Genomic DNA, 22,508 nt, shown 5'->3' on the forward strand with positions numbered 1-22,508 from the left:
CCTTCACAGGTATATCCCTCCCCCAATCCTTCACAGGTATATCCCTCCCCCAATCCTTCACAGGTTTGTCTTTTGTGTAAAGTGAGTATTAAAGTTAGTATGTTGACTGATTTCTCAACAAGACTGTTTAGTATTTCAACGAAAATCGCAAGAAGATAATGAATTGGGTGAAGTGTAAATAAACAATAATCATCACCACACGTGATATAGAATAGCACGTGACAAATATTGCACAACGGCTTTGTTATCATAGGACAGAGATTTGTATAAAATAAGCTGGCCTGATTTGACTCTTGTCAATTATCTGGGAGCGTCGACACAATGAAGCGGTCACAGAAACTAGGTTTCCTTTTCACTGCAATATCACTGCTACTAGTATGTATAACCTTCTGTACCCCTGGTATGTACATCTTACGTATCCATAAAAACAAGAAGGTACCCACGACACAAGAGGTTACAAAAATAGTTGGAAACAAGACCGTCCACGTGAGGGAACCGGTCACCGTGTTTATCCCTACGATTGTGACATTGTCGTGCGGTCTGTGGTACTTCAGCGCCTGTGTTCCAGAATACTGTGATGTCCATTCTTATCAGCACGCCAAACACGCCGCTAGACACTTCGACGAACCGCTACAGGGCATGGACATGGAGGAGATTTACGACCACATCGGGGGTACGATAACATAGCACTATTTAATGTAAAACTTTATCAGCTAACAAAGAAACGCAAACAATTTATCATTCACGAGTTTGATGGTCTACCTTTAGAAATTGACAATGCTCCATATTTGGGCATAGAACTATTATCCGCTGCTTTTTATGTGTCACTCCAGTTGTATTCAAATGTTTATAATTAATTTTACTTTGTTTTCATGGTATATACTCAAATGTGATTGATCGAAAAATTATTTTCATTCTTCTATGAAAGAAATTCCGAGAATGGCGCAAAAAATGTGACGTCATAATACGACAATTGACGTTGCGTATTGATTTGAGAAAAATAATGCCATTTAAAATTGTACATAAAAGATGTTTTGAATTAGAAAATCATTTTCAAAAATTAATTATAAGCGTTGATTTACGCGGATTCATACAGTTTGCAAACAAAATTTGTTTCATACCCGGATGAAACTAAAACAAAAAAAATGACATCAATGCTTAAATATTTACATTTTACTTGTTCTCCATATTCTGGAAAAAAGCGGTGTTGCCATTTCTCGTTTACCAAAACAGACGCCAGCAAGTTGAACAGCAAATATAAGTTTAAAGAAAAGAAATGAATTGATTCCTCGTGACAATGAGCATACACATATTTTAGCACAAAGGGTTAGGGTCTTTATGATCCAGAAAAGGCCCTCTTTTAAATAAAAAATCGATAGAGATGATTACTTTTTCCGATGTACATTTCGGATAGACGAATATGAATCGGCGATGTGTCCACGTCGCAAACATGGTAAAGTGGGTACTTCTATGCCTAATTTGAAAAGTGGCATTCGAGTCTATACCATCAATGCTCTGACTTATGACAAACCTGTATTTCCGGTCGATTCATAAATAATAGTTGACTAGGGACACGCCTCAAAGTGTAATTTTATACTGACAGAATATGACATTGTATTTGGTTAACTAATGACATAAGCAAGCAATAGTGCAATAGCTATAGCAGTTGTGATGTGTGAACATTTCCGATCTCTGTACCAAGATTATCGGTAAACCATCGGTTAACCATGCGATACCAAGTCAGAGCCTCTTTTATCAGGGGTTACAACTTGTTTGGAAGGTTGCTTATGAAAAGAAGGAGTGTCGGTGTGGATAATTCAGTGGTCAGCCTGGTTAATCTCTATACTGTTATGTATGTTTTTTTGATTTTACATCAAAGACTTTACATTATCTTTCCGCAGATATCGCCAAATTTGCTTTCCTGGAGTTCCAAGTCGAGATAACGACGTCACTATTCTGCGTGATGGCCTCGCTGGTGACAACTTTGTTGTATTACCGAGGACGTAAATACCGTAGATGCGTCGGTCTTACTGCCTTCATCAACACGCTACTGGCAGGTAGGTCATCAACTAATTATTAGTATGTAATTAAGTCACTATTACTACGTCATCAATTTCCTCCATAGTTATATACACTAACGACATCCACGTTTGTCCCCCATAGTTATATACAGTAACGACATCCACGTTTGTCCTCTATAGTTATATACAGTAACGACATCCACGTTTGTCCCCCATAGTTATATACAGTAACGACATCCACGTTTGTCCTCCATAGTTATATACAGTAACGACATCCACGTTTGTCCCCCATAGTTATATACAGTAACGACATCCACGTTTGTCCTCCATAGTTATATACAGTAACGACATCCACGTTTGTCCTCCATAGTTATATACAGTAACGACATCCACGTTTGTCCTCCATAGTTATATACAGTAACGACATCCACGTTTGTCCCCATAGTTATATACAGTAACGACATCCACGTTTGTCCTCCATAGTTATATACAGTAACGACATCCACGTTTGTCCTCCATAGTTATATACAGTAACGACATCCACGTTTGTCCTCCATAGTTATATACAGTAACGACATCCACGTTTGTCCTCCATAGTTATATACAGTAACGACATCCACGTTTGTCCTCCATAGTTATATACAGTAACGACATCCACGTTTGTCCTCCATAGTTATATACAGTAACGACATCCACGTTTGTCCTCCATAGTTATATACAGTAACGACATCCACGTTTGTCCTCCATAGTTATATACAGTAACGACATCCACGTTTGTCCTCCATAGTTATATATAGTAACGACATCCACGTTTGTCCTCCATAGTTATATACAGTAACGACATCCACGTTTGTCCTCCATAGTTATATACAGTAACGACATCCACGTTTGTCCTCCATAGTTATATACAGTAACGACATCCACGTTTGTCCTCCATAGTTATATACAGTAACGACATCCACGTTTGTCCTCCATAGTTATATACAGTAACGACATCCACGTTTGTCCTCCATAGTTATATACAGTAACGACATCCACGTTTGTCCTCCATAGTTATATACAGTAACGACATCCACGTTTGTCCTCCATAGTTATATACAGTAACGACATCCACGTTTGTCCTCCATAGTTATATACAGTAACGACATCCACGTTTGTCCTCCATAGTTATATACAGTAACGACATCCACGTTTGTCCTCCATAGATTATATACAGTAACGACATCCACGTTTGTCCTCCATAGTTATATACAGTAACGACATCCACGTTTGTCCTCCATAGTTATATACAGTAACGACATCCACGTTTGTCCTCCATAGTTATATACAGTAACGACATCCACGTTTGTCCCCCCATAGTTATATACAGTAACGACATCCACGTTTGTCCTCCATAGTTATATACAGTAACGACATCCACGTTTGTCCTCCATAGTTATATACAGTAACGACATCCACGTTTGTCCCCCATAGTTATATACAGTAACGACATCCACGTTTGTCCCCCATAGTTATATACAGTAACGACATCCACGTTTGTCCTCCATAGTTATATACAGTAACGACATCCACGTTTGTCCCCCATAGTTATATACATGTAAAGACATCCACGTTTGTCCTCCATAGTTATATACAGTAACGACATCCACGTTTGTCCTCCATAGTTATATACATGTAACGACATCCACGTTTGTCCTCCATAGTTATATACAGTAACGACATCCACGTTTGTCCTCCATAGTTATATACAGTAACGACATCCACGTTTGTCCTCCATAGTTATATACAGTAACGACATCCACGTTTGTCCTCCATAGTTATATACAGTAACGACATCCACGTTTGTCCTCCATAGTTATATACAGTAACGACATCCACGTTTGTCCCCCATAGTTATATACAGTAACGACATCCACGTTTGTCCTCCATAGTTATATACAGTAACGACATCCACGTTTGTCCTCCATAGTTATATACAGTAACGACATCCACGTTTGTCCCCCATAGTTATATACAGTAACGACATCCACGTTTGTCCTCCATAGTTATATACAGTAACGACATCCACGTTTGTCCCCATAGTTATATACAGTAACGACATCCACGTTTGTCCTCCATAGTTATATACAGTAACGACATCCACGTTTGTCCTCCATAGTTATATACAGTAACGACATCCACGTTTGTCCTCCATAGTTATATACAGTAACGACATCCACGTTTGTCCCTCCATAGTTATATACAGTAACGACATCCACGTTTGTCCTCCATAGTTATATACAGTAACGACATCCACGTTTGTCCCCAATAGTTATATACAGTAACGACATCCACGTTTGTCCCCAATAGTTATATACAGTAACGACATCCACGTTTGTCCTCCATAGTTATATACAGTAACGACATCCACGTTTGTCCTCCATAGTTATATACAGTAACGACATCCACGTTTGTCCTCCATAGTTATATACAGTAACGACATCCACGTTTGTCCCCCATAGTTATATACAGTAACGACATCCACGTTTGTCCTCCATAGTTATATACAGTAACGACATCCACGTTTGTCCCCATAGTTATATACAGTAACGACATCCACGTTTGTCCTCCATAGTTATATACAGTAACGACATCCACGTTTGTCCTCCATAGTTATATACAGTAACGACATCCACGTTTGTCCCCCATAGTTATATACAGTAACGACATCCACGTTTGTCCTCCATAGTTATATACAGTAACGACATCCACGTTTGTCCCCCCATAGTTATATACAGTAACGACATCCACGTTTGTCCTCCATAGTTATATACAGTAACGACATCCACGTTTGTCCTCCATAGTTATATACAGTAACGACATCCACGTTTGTCCCCCATAGTTATATACAGTAACGACATCCACGTTTGTCCCCATAGTTATATACAGTAACGACATCCACGTTTGTCCCCATAGTTATATACAGTAACGACATCCACGTTTGTCCTCCATAGTTATATACAGTAACGACATCCACGTTTGTCCTCCATAGTTATATACAGTAACGACATCCACGTTTGTCCCCCATAGTTATATACAGTAACGACATCCACGTTTGTCCTCCATAGTTATATACAGTAACGACATCCACGTTTGTCCCCCATAGTTATATACAGTAACGACATCCACGTTTGTCCTCCATAGTTATATACAGTAACGACATCCACGTTTGTCCTCCATAGTTATATACAGTAACGACATCCACGTTTGTCCTCCATAGTTATATACAGTAACGACATCCACGTTTGTCCCCATAGTTATATACAGTAACGACATCCACGTTTGTCCCATAGTTATATACAGTAACGACATCCACGTTTGTCCCATAGTTATATACAATAACGACATCCACGTTTGTCCTCCATAGTTATATACAGTAACGACATCCACGTTTGTCCTCCATAGTTATATATAGTAACGACATCCACGTTTGTCCCCCATAGTTATATACAGTAACGACATCCACGTTTGTCCTCCATAGTTATATACAGTAACGACATCCACGTTTGTCCCCATAGTTATATACAGTTACGACATCCACGTTTGTCCTCCATAGTTATATACAGTAACGACATCCACGGTTGTCCCCCATAGTTATATACAGTAACGACATCCACGTTTGTCCTCCATAGTTATATACAGTAACGACATCCACGTTTGTCCTCCATAGTTATATACAGTAACGACATCCACGTTTGTCCTCCATAGTTGAAAACAGTAACGACATCCACGTTTGTCCCCCATAGTTATATACAGTAACGACATCCACGTTTGTCCTCCATAGTTATATACAGTAACGACATCCACGTTTGTCCCCATAGTTATATACAGTAACGACATCGACGTTTGTCCCCATAGTTATATACAGTAACGACATCCACGTTTGTCCTCCATAGTTATATACAGTAACGACACCCACGTTTGTCCCCATTGTTATATACAGTAACGACATCCACGTTTGTCCCCCATAGTTATATACAGTAACGACATCCACGTTTGTCCTCCATAGTTATATACAGTAACGACATCCACGTTTGTCCCCCATAGTTATATACAGTAACGACATCCACGATGTCCCCCATAGTTATATACAGTAATGACATCCACGTTTGTCCCCCATAGTTATATACAGTAACGACATCCACGTTTGTCCCCAATAGTTATATACAGTAACGACATCCACGTTTGTCCTCCATAGTTATATACAGTAACGACATCCACGTTTGTCCTCCATAGTTATATACAGTAACGACATCCACGTTTGTCCTCCATAGTTATACATGGTAACGACATCAACGTTTGTCCCCCATAGTTATATACAGTAACGACATCCACGTTTGTCCTCCATAGTTATATACGGTAACGACATCCACGTTTGTCCGCCATAGTTGTATACAGTAACGACATCTACGTTTGTCCTCCATAGTTATATACGGTAACGACATCCACGTTTGTCCCCCATAGTTATATACAGTAACGACATCCACGTTTGTCCTCCATAGTTATATACGGTAACGACATCCACGTTTGTCCCCCATAGTTATATACAGTAACGACACCACGTTTGTCCCCCATAGTTATATATAGTAACGACATCCACGTTTGTCCTCCATAGTTATATATAGTAACGACATCCATGTTTGTCCTCCATAGTTATATATAGTAACGACATCCACGTTTGTCCCCTATAGTTATATATAGTAACGACATCCACGTTTGTCCCCCATAGTTATATACAGTGAACGACATCACGTTTGGCCCCTAAGTTTATATACAGGTAAACGACATCCACGTTTGTCCTCCATAGTTATATACAGTAACGACATCCACGTTTGTCCATCCATAGTTATATATACAGTAACCGACATCCACTGTTTGTCTCCATAGTTATATATAGTAAACGACATCACACGTTTGGCCTCCATATTATATTACAGTAAAACGAACATCCACGTTTGTCCCCTATAGTTATAATAAGTCACTGATAAAGACATGAGTCCACGTTGTCTCCCCATAGTTATATACAGTAACGACATCCACGTTTGTCCCCATAGTTATATACAGTAACGACATCCACGTTTGTCCCCATAGTTATATACAGTAACGACATCCACGTTTGTCCCCATAGTTATATACAGTAACGACATCCACGTTTTGTCCCCATAGTTATATACAGTAACGACATCCACGTTTGTCCTCCATAGTATATACAAGTAACGACAACCACGTTTGTCCCCCATAGTTATATATAGTAACGACATCCACGTTTGTCCTCCATAGTTATATATAGTAACGACATCCACGTTTGTCCTCCATAGTTATATATAGTAACGACATCCACGTTTGTCCCCCATAGTTATATACAGTAACGACATCCACGTTTGTCCTCCATAGTTATACACAGTAACGACATCCACGTTTGTCCTCCATAGTTATATACAGTAACGACATCCACGTTTGTCCCCCATAGTTATATACAGTAACGACATCCACGTTTGTCCTCCATAGTTATATACAGTAACGACATCCACGTTTGTCCCCCATAGTTATATACTAGTAACGACATCCACGTTTGTCCTCCATAGTTATATACTAGTAACGACATCCACGTTTGTCCTCCATAGTTATATACAGTAACGACATCCACGTTTGTCCCTCCATAGTTATATACAGTAACGACATCCACGTTTGTCCCCATAGTTATATACAGTAACGACATCCACGTTTGTCCCCCATAGTTATATACAGTAACGACATCCACGTTGTCCTCCTAATACAGGAAACGACATCCACGTTTGTCCCCAGTTTATACAGTAACGACATCCAGTTTGTCCCCCCTAGTTATTACAAACGACATCATTTTGTCCTCCATATTTATAACAAAAAAGACACCCACGTTTGCCCCCATAGTTTTTTAAACATGGAACGACACCAGTTTGCCCCCTCCAAGTTTATACGTACAAAATCCACGTTTGTCTCCATATTTATCCCTGTAACGAATCCACGTTTTTCCTCCAATTTAAATTACAGAAACATCCACGTTGTCCCAAAGTTTAACAGTAACGAAATCCAGTTTTCCCATAGTAATAAAAATAACGGACATCCACTTTGCCCCCAATGTTAATACAAAACGACATCCACTTTTGCCCCTCATATTTATATACAGTACGACATCCACGTTGCCCTCCTGTTTATATAGTAACACTCCCGTTTTCCCCATATTATACAGTAACGCATCCACTTTTTCCCATAGTTATATACAACGACATCCACGTTTGTCCCCCATAGTTATATACAGTACGACATCCACGTTTGTCCTCCATAGTTATATACAGTAACGACATCCACGTTTGTCCCCCATAGTTATATACAGTAACGACATCCACGTTTGTCCTCCATAGTTATATATAGTAACGACATCCACGTTGTCCTCCATAGTTATATACAGTAACGACATCCACGTTTGTCCTCCATAGTTATATACAGTAACGACATCCACGTTTGTCCCCCATAGTTATATACAGTAACGACATCCACGTTTGTCCTCCATAGTTATATACAGTAACGACATCCACGTTTGTCCCCATAGTTATATACAGTAACGACATCCACGTTTGTCCCCATAGTTATATACAGTAACGACATCCACGTTTGTCCTCCTAGTTATATACAGTACGACATCCCACGTTTGTCCCCATAGTTATATACAGTAACGACATCCACGTTTGTCCCCATAGTTATATACAGTAACGACATCCACGTTTGTCCCCCATAGTTATATACAGTAACGACATCCACGTTTGTCCTCCATAGTTATATACAGTAACGACATCCACGTTTGTCCCCCATAGTTATATACAGTAACGACATCCACGTTTGTCCCCCATAGTTATATACAGTAATGACATCCACGTTTGTCCCCCATAGTTATATACAGTAACGACATCCACGATGTCCCCCATAGTTATATACAGTAACGACATCCACGTTTGTCCTCCATAGTTATATTACAGTAACGACATCCACGTTTGTCCTCCATAGTTATATTACAGTAACGACATCCACGTTTGTCCTCCATAGTTATACATGGTAACGACATCCACGTTGTCCCCCATAGTTATATACAGTAACGACATCCACGTTTGTCCTCCATAGTTATATACGGTAACGACATCCACGTTTGTCCGCCATAGTTGTATACAGTAACGACATCCCACGTTTGTCCTCCATAGTTATATACGGTAACGACATCCACGTTTGTCCCCCATAGTTATATACAGTAACGACATCCACGTTTGTCCTCCATAGTTATATACGGTACAACATCCACGTTTGTCCCCCATAGTTATATACAGTAACGACATCCACGTTTGTCCCCCATAGTTATATATAGTAACGACATCCACGTTTGTCCTCCATAGTTATATATAGTAACGACATCCATGTTTGTCCTCCATAGTTATATATAGTAACGACATCCACGTTTGTCCCCTATAGTTATATATAGTAACGACATCCACGTTTGTCCCCCATAGTTATATACAGTAACGACATCCACGTTTGTCCCCATAGTTATATACAGTAACGACATCCACGTTTGTCCTCCATAGTTATATACAGTAACGACATCCACGTTTGTCCTCCATAGTTATACATGGTAACGACATCCACGTTTGTCCCCCATAGTTATATACAGTAACGACATCCACGTTTGTCCCCCATAGTTATATACAGTAATGACATCCACGTTTGTCCCCCATAGTTATATACAGTAACGACATCCACGTTTGTCCCCCATAGTTATATACAGTAACGACATCCACGTTTGTCCTCCATAGTTATATACAGTAACGACATCCACGTTTGTCCTCCATAGTTATATACAGTAACGACATCCACGTTTGTCCTCCATAGTTATACATGGTAACGACATCCACGTTTGTCCCCCATAGTTATATACAGTAACGACATCCACGTTTGTCCTCCATAGTTATATACGGTAACGACATCCACGTTTGTCCGCCATAGTTATATACAGTAACGACATCCACGTTTGTCCTCCATAGTTATATACGGTAACGACATCCACGTTTGTCCCCCATAGTTATATACAGTAACGACATCCACGTTTGCCTCCATAGTTATATACAGTAACGACATCCACGTTTGTCCCCCATAGTTATATATAGTAACGACATCCACGTTTGTCCTCCATAGTTATATACAGTAACGACATCCACGTTTGTCCTCCATAGTTATATATAGTAACGACATCCACGTTTGTCCCCTATAGTTATATACAGTAACGACATCCACGTTTGTCCACCATAGTTATATACAGTAACGACATCCACGTTTGTCCCCATAGTTATATACAGTAACGACATCCACGTTTGTCCTCCATAGTTATATACAGTAACGACATCCACGTTTGTCCCCCATAGTTATATACAGTAACGACATCCACGTTTGTCCCCCATAGTTATATACAGTAACGACATCCACGTTTGTCCTCCATAGTTATATACAGTAACGACATCCACGTTTGTCCTCCATAGTTATATACAGTAACGACATCCACGTTTGTCCTCCATAGTTATATACAGTAACGACATCCACGTTTGTCCCCCCATAAGTTATATACAGTAACGACATCCACGTTTGTCCTCCATAGTTATATACAGTAACGACATCCACGTTTGTCCTCTATAGTTATATACAGTAACGACATCCACGTTTGTCCCCCATAGTTATATATAGTAACAACATCCACGTTTGTCCTCCATAGTTATATACAGTAACGACATCCACGTTTGTCCCCCATAGTTATATACAGTAACGACATCCACGTTTGTCCTCCATAGTTATATACAGTAACGACATCCACGTTTGTCCTACATAGTTATATACAGTAACGACATCCACGTTTGTCCCCCATAGTTATATACAGTAACGACATCCACGTTTGTCCCCCATAGTTATATACAGTAACGACATCCACGTTTGTCCTCCATAGTTATATACATGGTAACGACATCCACGTTTGTCCCCCATAGTTATATACAGTAACGACATCCACGTTTGTCCCCCATAGTTATATACAGTAACGACATCCACGTTTGTCCCCCATAGTTATATACAGTAACGACATCCACGTTTGTCCTCCATAGTTATATACAGTAACGACATCCACGTTTGTCCCCCATAGTTATATACAGTAACGACATCCACGTTTGTCCTCCATAGTTATATACAGTAACGACATCCACGTTTGTCCTCCCATAGTTATATACAGTAACGACATCCACGTTTGTCCTCCATAGTTATATAGTAACGACATCCACGTTTGTCCCCCATAGTTATATACAGTAACGACATCCACGTTTGTCCTCCATAGTTATACATGGTAACGACATCCACGTTTGTCCTCCATAGTTATATACAGTAACGACATCCACGTTTGTCCTCCATAGTTATATACAGTAACGACATCCACGTTTGTCCCCCATAGTTATATACAGTAACGACATCCACGTTTGTCCCCCATAGTTATATACAGTAACGACATCCACGTTTGTCCTCCATAGTTATATACATGTAACGACATCCACGTTTGTCCCCCATAGTTATATACAGTAACGACATCCACGTTTGTCCCCATAGTTATATACAGTAACGACATCCACGTTTGTCCTCCATAGTTATATACAGTAACGACATCCACGTTTGTCCCCCATAGTTATATACAGTAACGACATCCACGTTTGTCCTCCATAGTTATATACAGTAACGACATCCACGTTTGTCCCCATAGTTATATACAGTAACGACATCCACGTTTGTCCCCCATAGTTATATACAGTAACGACATCCACGTTTGTCCCCCATAGTTATATACAGTAACGACATCCACGTTTGTCCCCCATAGTTATATACAGTAACGACATCCACGTTTGTCCCCCATAGTTATATACAGTAACGACATCCACGTTTGTCCTCCATAGTTATATACAGTAACGACATCCACGTTTGTCCTCCATAGTTATATACAGTAACGACATCCACGTTTGTCCTCCATAGTTATACATGGTAACGACATCCACGTTTGTCCCCCATAGTTATATACAGTAACGACATCCACGTTTGTCCTCCATAGTTATATACGGTAACGACATCCACGTTTGTCCGCCATAGTTGTATACAGTAACGACATCCACGTTTGTCCTCCATAGTTATATACGGTAACGACATCCACGTTTGTCCCCCATAGTTATATACAGTAACGACATCCACGTTTGCCTCCATAGTTATATACAGTAACGACACCACGTTTGTCCCCCATAGTTATATATAGTAACGACATCCACGTTTGTCCTCCATAGTTATATATAGTAACGACATCCACGTTTGTCCTCCATAGTTATATATAGTAACGACATCCACGTTTGTCCCCTATAGTTATATACAGTAACGACATCCACGTTTGTCCCCCATAGTTATATACAGTAACGACATCCACGTTTGTCCTCCATAGTTATATACAGTAACGACATCCACGTTTGTCCTCCATAGTTATATACAGTAACGACATCCACGTTTGTCCTCCATAGTTATACATGGTAACGACATCCACGTTTGTCCCCCATAGTTATATACAGTAACGACATCCACGTTTGTCCTCCATAGTTATATACAGTAACGACATCCACGTTTGTCCTCCATAGTTATATACAGTAACGACATCCACGTTTGTCCTCCATAGTTATATACAGTAACGACATCCACGTTTGTCCCCCATAGTTATATACAGTAACGACATCCACGTTTGTCCTCCATAGTTATATACAGTAACGACATCCACGTTTGTCCCCATAGTTATATACAGTAACGACATCCACGTTTGTCCTCCATTGTTATATACTAGTAACGACATCCACGTTTGTCCTCCATAGTTATATACAGTAACGACATCCACGTTTGTCCCCATAGTTATATACAGTAACGACATCCACGTTTGTCCTCCATAGTTATATACAGTAACGACATCCACGTTTGTCCTCCATAGTTATATACAGTAACGACATCCACGTTTGTCCCCCATAGTTATATACAGTAACGACATCCACGTTTGTCCTCCATAGTTATATACAGTAACGACATCCACGTTTGTCCTCCATAGTTATATACAGTAACGACATCCACGTTTGTCCTCCCATAGTTATATACAGTAACGACATCCACGTTTGTCCTCCATAGTTATATACAGTAACGACATCCACGTTTGTCCCCATAGTTATATACAGTAACGACATCCACGTTTGTCCTCCATAGTTATATACAGTAACGACATCCACGTTTTGTCCCTATAGTTATATACAGTAACGACATCCACGTTTGTCCTCCATAGTTATATATAGTAACGACATCCACGTTTGTCCTCCATAGTTATATACAGTAACGACATCCACGTTTGTCCCCCATAGTTATATACAGTAACGACATCCACGTTTGTCCTCCATAGTTATATACAGTAACGACATCCACGTTTGTCCTCCATAGTTATATACAGGTAACGACATCCACGTTTGTCCCCCATAGTTATATACAGTAACGACATCCACGTTTGTCCTCCATAGTTATATACAGTAACGACATCCACGTTTGTCCTCCATAGTTATACATGGTAACGACATCCACGTTGTCCCCCATAGTTATATACGACATCCACGTTTGTCCCCAATAGTTATTATACAGTAACGACATCCACGTTTGTCCTCCATAGTTATATACAGTAACGACATCCACGTTTGTCCTCCATAGTTATATACAGTAACGACATCCACGTTTGTCCCCCATAGTTATATACAGTAACGACATCCACGTTTGTCCTCCATAGTTATATACAGTAACGACATCCACGTTTGTCCTCCATAGTTATATACAGTAACGACATCCACGTTTGTCCTCCATAGTTATATACAGTAACGACATCCACGTTTGTCCCCCATAGTTATATACAGTAACGACATCCACGTTTGTCCTCCATAGTTATATACAGTAACGACATCCACGTTGTCCTCCATAGTTATATACAGTAACGACATCCACGTTTGTCCTCCATAGTTATATACAGTAACGACATCCACGTTTGTCCTCCATAGTTATATACAGTAACGACATCCACGTTTGTCCTCCATAGTTATATACAGTAACGACATCCACGTTTGTCCTCCATAGTTATACAGTAACGACATCCACGTTTGTCCCCCATAGTTATATACAGTAACGACATCCACGTTTGTCCCCCATAGTTATATACAGTAACGACATCCACGTTTGTCCTCCATAGTTATATACAGTAACGACATCCACGTTTGTCCCCCATAGTTATATACAGTAACGACATCCACGTTTGTCCTCCATAGTTATATACAGTAACGACATCCACGTTTGTCCTCCATAGTTATATACAGTAACGACATCCACGTTTGTCCTCCATAGTTATATACAGTAACGACATCCACGTTTGTCCCCCATAGTTATATACAGTAACGACATCCACGTTTGTCCCCCATAGTTATATACAGTAACGACATCCACGTTTGTCCTCCATAGTTATATACAGTAACGACATCCACGTTTGTCCTCCATAGTTATATACAGTAACGACATCCACGTTTGTCCTCCATAGTTATATACAGTAACGACATCCACGTTTGTCCCCCATAGTTATATACAGTAACGACATCCACGTTTGTCCCCCATAGTTATATACAGTAACGACATCCACGTTTGTCCTCCATAGTTATATACGGTAACGACATCCACGTTTGTCCGCCATAGTTGTATACAGTAACGACATCCACGTTTGTCCTCCATAGTTATATACGGTAACGACATCCACGTTTGTCCCCCATAGTTATATACAGTAACGACATCCACGTTTGTCCTCCATAGTTATATACAGTAACGACATCCACGTTTGTCCCCCATAGTTATATACAGTAACGACATCCACGTTTGTCCTCCATAGTTATATATAGTAACGACATCCACGTTTGTCCTCCATAGTTATATACAGTAACGACATCCACGTTTGTCCCCATAGTTATATACAGTAACGACATCCACGTTTGTCCTCCATAGTTATATACAGTAACGACATCCACGTTTGTCCTCCATAGTTATATACAGTAACGACATCCACGTTTGTCCTCCATAGTTATATACAGTAACGACATCCACGTTTGTCCCCATAGTTATATACAGTAACGACATCCACGTTTGTCCTCCATAGTTATATACAGTAACGACATCCACGTTTGTAGTAAAACGAATCCACGTTTGTCCCCCATAGTTATATACAGTAACGACATCCACGTTTGTCCTCCATAGTTATATACAGTAACGACATCCACGTTTGTCCCCATAGTTATATACAGGTAACGACATCCACGTTTGTCCCCATAGTTATATACAGTAACGACATCCACGTTTGTCCTCCATAGTTATATACAGTAACGACATCCACGTTTGTCCCCCATAGTTATATACAGTAACGACATCCACGTTGTTCCCCCATAGTTATATACAGTAACGACATCCACGTTTGTCCCCCATAGTTATATACAGTAACGACATCCACGTTTGTCCTCCATAGTTATATACAGTAACGACATCCACGTTTGTCCTCCATAGTTATATACAGTAACGACATCCACGTTTGTCCCCCATAGTTATATACAGTAACGACATCCACGTTTGTCCTCCATAGTTATATACAGTAACGACATCCACGTTTGTCCTCCATAGTTATACATGGTAACGACATCCACGTTTGTCCTCCATAGTTATATACAGTAACGACATCCACGTTTGTCCTCCATAGTTATATACAGTAACGACATCCACGTTTGTCCTCCATAGTTATATACAGTAACGACATCCACGTTTGTCCTCCATAGTTATATACAGTAACGACATCCACGTTTGTCCCCATAGTTATATACAGTAACGACATCCACGTTTGTCCTCCATAGTTATATACAGTAACGACATCCACGTTTGTCCTCCATAGTTATATACAGTAACGACATCCACGTTTGTCCTCCATAGTTATATACAGTAACGACATCCACGTTTGTCCTCCATAGTTATATACAGTAACGACATCCACGTTTGTCCTCCATAGTTATATACAGTAACGACATCCACGTTTGTCCTCCATAGTTATATACAGTAACGACATCCACGTTTGTCCCCCATAGTTATATACAGTAACGACATCCACGTTTGTCCTCCATAGTTATATACAGTAACGACATCCACGTTTGTCCTCCATAGTTATATACAGTAACGACATCCACGTTTGTCCCCCATAGTTATATACAGTACGACATCCACGTTTGTCCTCCATAGTTATATATCAGTAACGACATCCACGTTTGGTCCCTCCATAGTTATATACAGTAACGACATCCACGTTGTCCCCCATAGTTATATACAGTAAACGACATCCACGTTTGTCCCCCATAGTTATATACAGTAACGACATCCACGTTTGTCCTCCATAGTTATATACAGTAACGACATCCACGTTTGTCCCCATAGTTATATACAGTAACGACATCCACGTTTGTCCCCCATAGTTATATACAGTAACGACATCCACGTTTGTCCTCCATAGTTATATACAGTAACGACATCCACGTTTGTCCTCCATAGTTATATACAGTAAAGACATCCACGTTTGTCCTCCATAGTTATATACAGTAACGACATCCACGTTTGTCCTCCATAGTTATATACAGTAACGACATCCACGTTTGTCCCCCATAGTTATATACAGTAACGACATCCACGTTTGTCCTCCATAGTTATATACAGTAACGACATCCACGTTTGTCCCCCATAGTTATATACAGTAACGACATCCACGTTTGTCCTCCATAGTTATATACAGTAACGACATCAACGTTTGTCCCCCATAGTTATATACAGTAACGACATCCACGTTTGTCCTCCATAGTTATATACAGTAACGACATCCACGTTTGTCCTCCATAGTTATATACAGTAACGACATCCACGTTTGTCCCCCATAGTTATATACAGTAACGACATCCACGTTTGTCCTCCATAGTTATATACAGTAACGACATCCACGTTTGTCCTCCATAGTTATACATGGTAACGACATCCACGTTTGTCCCCCATAGTTATATACAGTAACGACATCCACGTTTGTCCCCCATAGTTATATACAGTAACGACATCCACGTTTGTCCCCCATAGTTATATACAGTAACGACATCCACGTTTGTCCTCCATAGTTATATACAGTAACGACATCCACGTTTGTCCCCCATAGTTATATACAGTAACGACATCCACGTTTGTCCTCCATAGTTATATACAGTAACGACATCCACGTTTGTCCTCCATAGTTATATACAGTAACGACATCCACGTTTGTCCTCCATAGTTATATAGTAACAACATCCACGTTTGTCCCCCATAGTTATATACAGTAACGACATCCACGTTTGTCCTCCATAGTTATACATGGTAACGACATCCACGTTTGTCCCCCATAGTTATATACAGTAACGACATCCACGTTTGTCCTCCATAGTTATATACAGTAACGACATCCACGTTTGTCCCCCATAGTTATATACAGTAACGACATCCACGTTTGTCCTCCATAGTTATATACAGTAACGACATCCACGTTTGTCCTCCATAGTTATACATGTAACGACATCCACGTTTGTCCCCCATAGTTATATACAGTAACGACATCCGACGTTTGTCCCCCATAGTTATATACAGTAACGACATCCACGTTTGTCCTCCATAGTTATATACAGTAACGACATCCACGTTTGTCCCCCATAGTTATATACAGTAACGACATCCACGTTTGTCCTCCATAGTTATATACAGTAACGACATCCATGTTTGTCCCCCATAGTTATATACAGTAACGACATCCACGTTTGTCCCCCATAGTTATATATAGTAACGACATCCACGTTTGTCCTCCATAGTTATATACAGTAACGACATCCACGTTTGTCCTCCATAGTTATATACAGTAACGACATCCACGTTTGTCCCCCATAGTTATATATAGTAACGACATCCACGTTTGTCCTCCATAGTTATATAGAGTAACAACATCCACGTTTGTCCCCCATAGTTATATACAGTAACGACATCCACGTTTGTCCTCCATAGTTATATACAGTAACGACATCCACGTTTGTCCCCCATAGTTATATATAGTAACAACATCCACGTTTGTCCTCCATAGTTATATATAGTAACAACATCCACGTTTGTCCTCCATAGTTATATACAGTAACGACATCCACGTTTGTCCCCCATAGTTATATACAGTAACGACATCCACGTTTGTCCTCCATAGTTATATACAGTAACGACATCCACGTTTGTCCTACATAGTTATATACAGTAACGACATCCACGTTTGTCCTACATAGTTATATACAGTAACGACATCCACGTTTGTCCCCCATAGTTATATACAGTAACGACATCCACGTTTGTCCTCCATAGTTATATACAGTAACGACATCCACGTTTGTCCTCCATAGTTATACATGGTAACGACATCCACGTTTGTCCCCCATAGTTATATACAGTAACGACATCCACGTTTGTCCCCCATAGTTATATACAGTAACGACATCCACGTTTGTCCCCCATAGTTATATACAGTAACGACATCCACGTTTGTCCTCCATAGTTATATACAGTAACGACATCCACGTTTGTCCCCCATAGTTATATACAGTAACGACATCCACGTTTGTCCTCCATAGTTATATACAGTAACGACATCCACGTTTGTCCTCCATAGTTATATACAGTAACGACATCCACGTTTGTCCTCCATAGTTATATAGTAACAACATCCACGTTTGTCCCCCATAGTTATATACAGTAACGACATCCACGTTTGTCCTCCATAGTTATACATGGTAACGACATCCACGTTTGTCCTCCATAGTTATATATAGTAACGACATCCACGTTTGTCCTCCATAGTTATATATAGTAACGACATCCACGTTTGTCCCCTATAGTTATATACAGTAACGACATCCACGTTTGTCCACCATAGTTATATACAGTAACGACATCCACGTTTGTCCCCATAGTTATATACAGTAACGACATCCACGTTTGTCCCCCATAGTTATATATAGTAACGACATCCACGTTTGTCCTCCATAGTTATATATAGTAACGACATCCACGTTTGTCCTCCATAGTTATATATAGTAACGACATCCACGTTTGTCCCCTATAGTTATATACAGTAACGACATCCACGTTTGTCCACCATAGTTATATACAGTAACGACATCCACGTTTGTCCCCATAGTTATATACAGTAACGACATCCACGTTTGTCCTCCATAGTTATATACAGTAACGACATCCACGTTTGTCCCCATAGTTATATACAGTAACGACATCCACGTTTGTCCCCCATAGTTATATACAGTAACGACATCCACGTTTGTCCTCCATAGTTATATACAGTAACGACATCCACGTTTGTCCTCCATAGTTATATACAGTAACGACATCCACGTTTGTCCTCCATAGTTATATACAGTAACGACATCCACGTTTGTCCCCATAGTTATATACAGTAACGACATCCACGTTTGTCCTCCATAGTTATATACAGTAACGACATCCACGTTTGTCCTCTATAGTTATATACAGTAACGACATCCACGTTTGTCCCCCATAGTTATATATAGTAACGACATCCACGTTTGTCCTCCATAGTTATATACAGTAACGACATCAACGTTTGTCCCCCATAGTTATATACAGTAACGACATCCACGTTTGTCCTCCATAGTTATATACAGTAACGACATCCACGTTTGTCCTACATAGTTATATACAGTAACGACATCCACGTTTGTCCCCCATAGTTATATACAGTAACGACATCCACGTTTGTCCTCCATAGTTATATACAGTAACGACATCCACGTTTGTCCTCCATAGTTATACATGGTAACGACATCCACGTTTGTCCCCCATAGTTATATACAGTAACGACATCCACGTTTGTCCCCCATAGTTATATACAGTAACGACATCCACGTTTGTCCCCCATAGTTATATACAGTAACGACATCCACGTTTGTCCTCCATAGTTATATACAGTAACGACATCCACGTTTGTCCCCCATAGTTATATACAGTAACGACATCCACGTTTGTCCTCCATAGTTATATACAGTAACGACATCCACGTTTGTCCTCCATAGTTATATACAGTAACGACATCCACGTTTGTCCTCCATAGTTATATAGTAACAACATCCACGTTTGTCCCCCATAGTTATATACAGTAACGACATCCACGTTTGTCCTCCATAGTTATACATGGTAACGACATCCACGTTTGTCCTCCATAGTTATATACAGTAACGACATCCACGTTTGTCCTCCATAGTTATATACAGTAACGACATCCACGTTTGTCCCCCATAGTTATATACAGTAACAACATCCACGTTTGTCCCCCATAGTTATATACAGTAACGACATCCACGTTTGTCCTCCATAGTTATACATGGTAACGACATCCACGTTTGTCCCCCATAGTTATATACAGTAACGACATCGACGTTTGTCCCCCATAGTTATATACAGTAACGACATCCACGTTTGTCCTCCATAGTTATATACAGTAACGACATCCACGTTTGTCCCCCATAGTTATATACAGTAACGACATCCACGTTTGTCCTCCATAGTTATATACAGTAACGACATCCATGTTTGTCCCCCATAGTTATATACAGTAACGACATCCACGTTTGTCCCCCATAGTTATATACAGTAACGACATCCACGTTTGTCCTCCATAGTTATATACAGTAACGACATCCACGTTTGTCCTCCATAGTTATATACAGTAACGACATCCACGTTTGTCCCCCATAGTTATATATAGTAACGACATCCACGTTTGTCCTCCATAGTTATATAGAGTAACAACATCCACGTTTGTCCCCCATAGTTATATACAGTAACGACATCCACGTTTGTCCTCCATAGTTATACATGGTAACGACATCCACGTTTGTCCTCCATAGTTATATGCAGTAACGACATCCAGGTTTGTCCCCCATAGTTATATACTGTAACGACATCCACGTTTGTCCCCCATAGTTATATACAGTAACGACATCCACGTTTGTCCTCCATAGTTATATACAGTAACGACATCCACGTTTGTCCCCCATAGTTATATACAGTAACGACATCCACGTTTGTCCTCCATAGTTATATACAGTAACGACATCCAGGTTTGTCCTCCATAGTTATATACAGTAACGACATCCACGTTTGTCCTCCATAGTTATATAGAGTAACGACATCCACGTTTGTCCTCCATAGTTATATACAGTAACGACATCCACGTTTGTCCCCCATAGTTATATACAGTAACGACATCCACGTTTGTCCCCCATAGTTATATACAGTAACGACATCCACGTTTATCCTCCATAGTTATATACAGTAACGACATCCACGTTTGTCCTCCATAGTTATATACAGTAACGACATCCATGTTTGTCCTCCATAGTTATACATGGTAAAGACTGATGTTCCATGGTGAATTATGACAATGAAACACCTGGGCCCAGTTGTTCAAAAGGTGATTAGGCTAATCACATTTTAACAACATTTTTCAAATTCTGATAAAATAATTTCTGGTTGAACTAACTTGACAAAACTTTATGAAATTCTGTAATTCTTCATTATTTTCCAACTAGCATAATTTAATGACGATATACTCACAGGGTTAGCATAAAAAAAAGATATGAAATTTTCACTTATCAAGTGATTAAGTTAATCACCTTTTGAACAACTTGGCCCTGATGTTATGTTTCCAGGTATCTTTCTCGCCGTGGCCACTGCCAAGTGTGTGACGTTGATTCTACAGTCACGAGTCCTCCTCAGCAGCAATTTCGACTTCGACATGAGTGTGGTTAAATTTCGCTTCCCGTACGGTCTCCTTCTTTCCGGATTGGCGGCCATTTTTCTGTTTGGATCCTCTCTGTCCCTGCTATTGACTCTCACCGATAAGAAAACGCTTATACCTGACCAAGACTCAGAGGGCTTGATAATCAGAGATAAGTCCAAAGATATTCCGAACAATACGGTTTCTCCTGTTAATTAAATCATCTAATTGTATATAAAAGATGGCAAACCATGGGCGTTTTTGTCGTTTATTTGTCGGAAATTGTAAAGTACCGTTATCAATACAAAGGTCGCCTCACATTGTATATCACTATACCTAACACTAGCAGATGTATTGCAGATTAGATTAGGTTTTGCATATTTGTAAGCCATTGAAATCATCAATACCATGAAACC

General features: G+C 39.9%; 1 protein-coding gene across 1 annotated transcript; it reads left to right on the forward strand.

Annotated features, from left to right (window-relative positions):
* Positions 1–232: 232 nt before the first annotated feature.
* LOC117329159 lies at positions 233–22,344 on the forward strand. The gene is made up of 3 exons (XM_033886917.1): positions 233–673; positions 1,902–2,057; positions 22,025–22,344. Exons 1-3 carry the CDS (start codon positions 322–324, stop codon positions 22,309–22,311), a joined length of 795 nt encoding a protein of 264 aa, XP_033742808.1. The 5' UTR covers positions 233–321; the 3' UTR covers positions 22,312–22,344.
* Positions 22,345–22,508: the final 164 nt, after the last annotated feature.

Source organism: Pecten maximus, chromosome 1 (assembly GCF_902652985.1).
Source record: "Pecten maximus chromosome 1, xPecMax1.1, whole genome shotgun sequence".
NCBI lineage: Eukaryota > Metazoa > Mollusca > Bivalvia > Pectinida > Pectinidae > Pecten > Pecten maximus.

Bases quoted from the DNA above. Each gene is read 5' to 3' on its own strand.
- LOC117329159 (XM_033886917.1), top strand. From the start codon at position 322: ATGAAGCGGTCACAGAAACTAGGTTTCCTTTTCACTGCAATATCACTG. The intron at 674-1,901 runs GTACGATAACAT...ATCTTTCCGCAG, and splicing joins GATTTACGACCACATCGGGG to ATATCGCCAAATTTGCTTTC. The intron at 2,058-22,024 runs GTAGGTCATCAA...TTATGTTTCCAG, and splicing joins CATCAACACGCTACTGGCAG to GTATCTTTCTCGCCGTGGCC.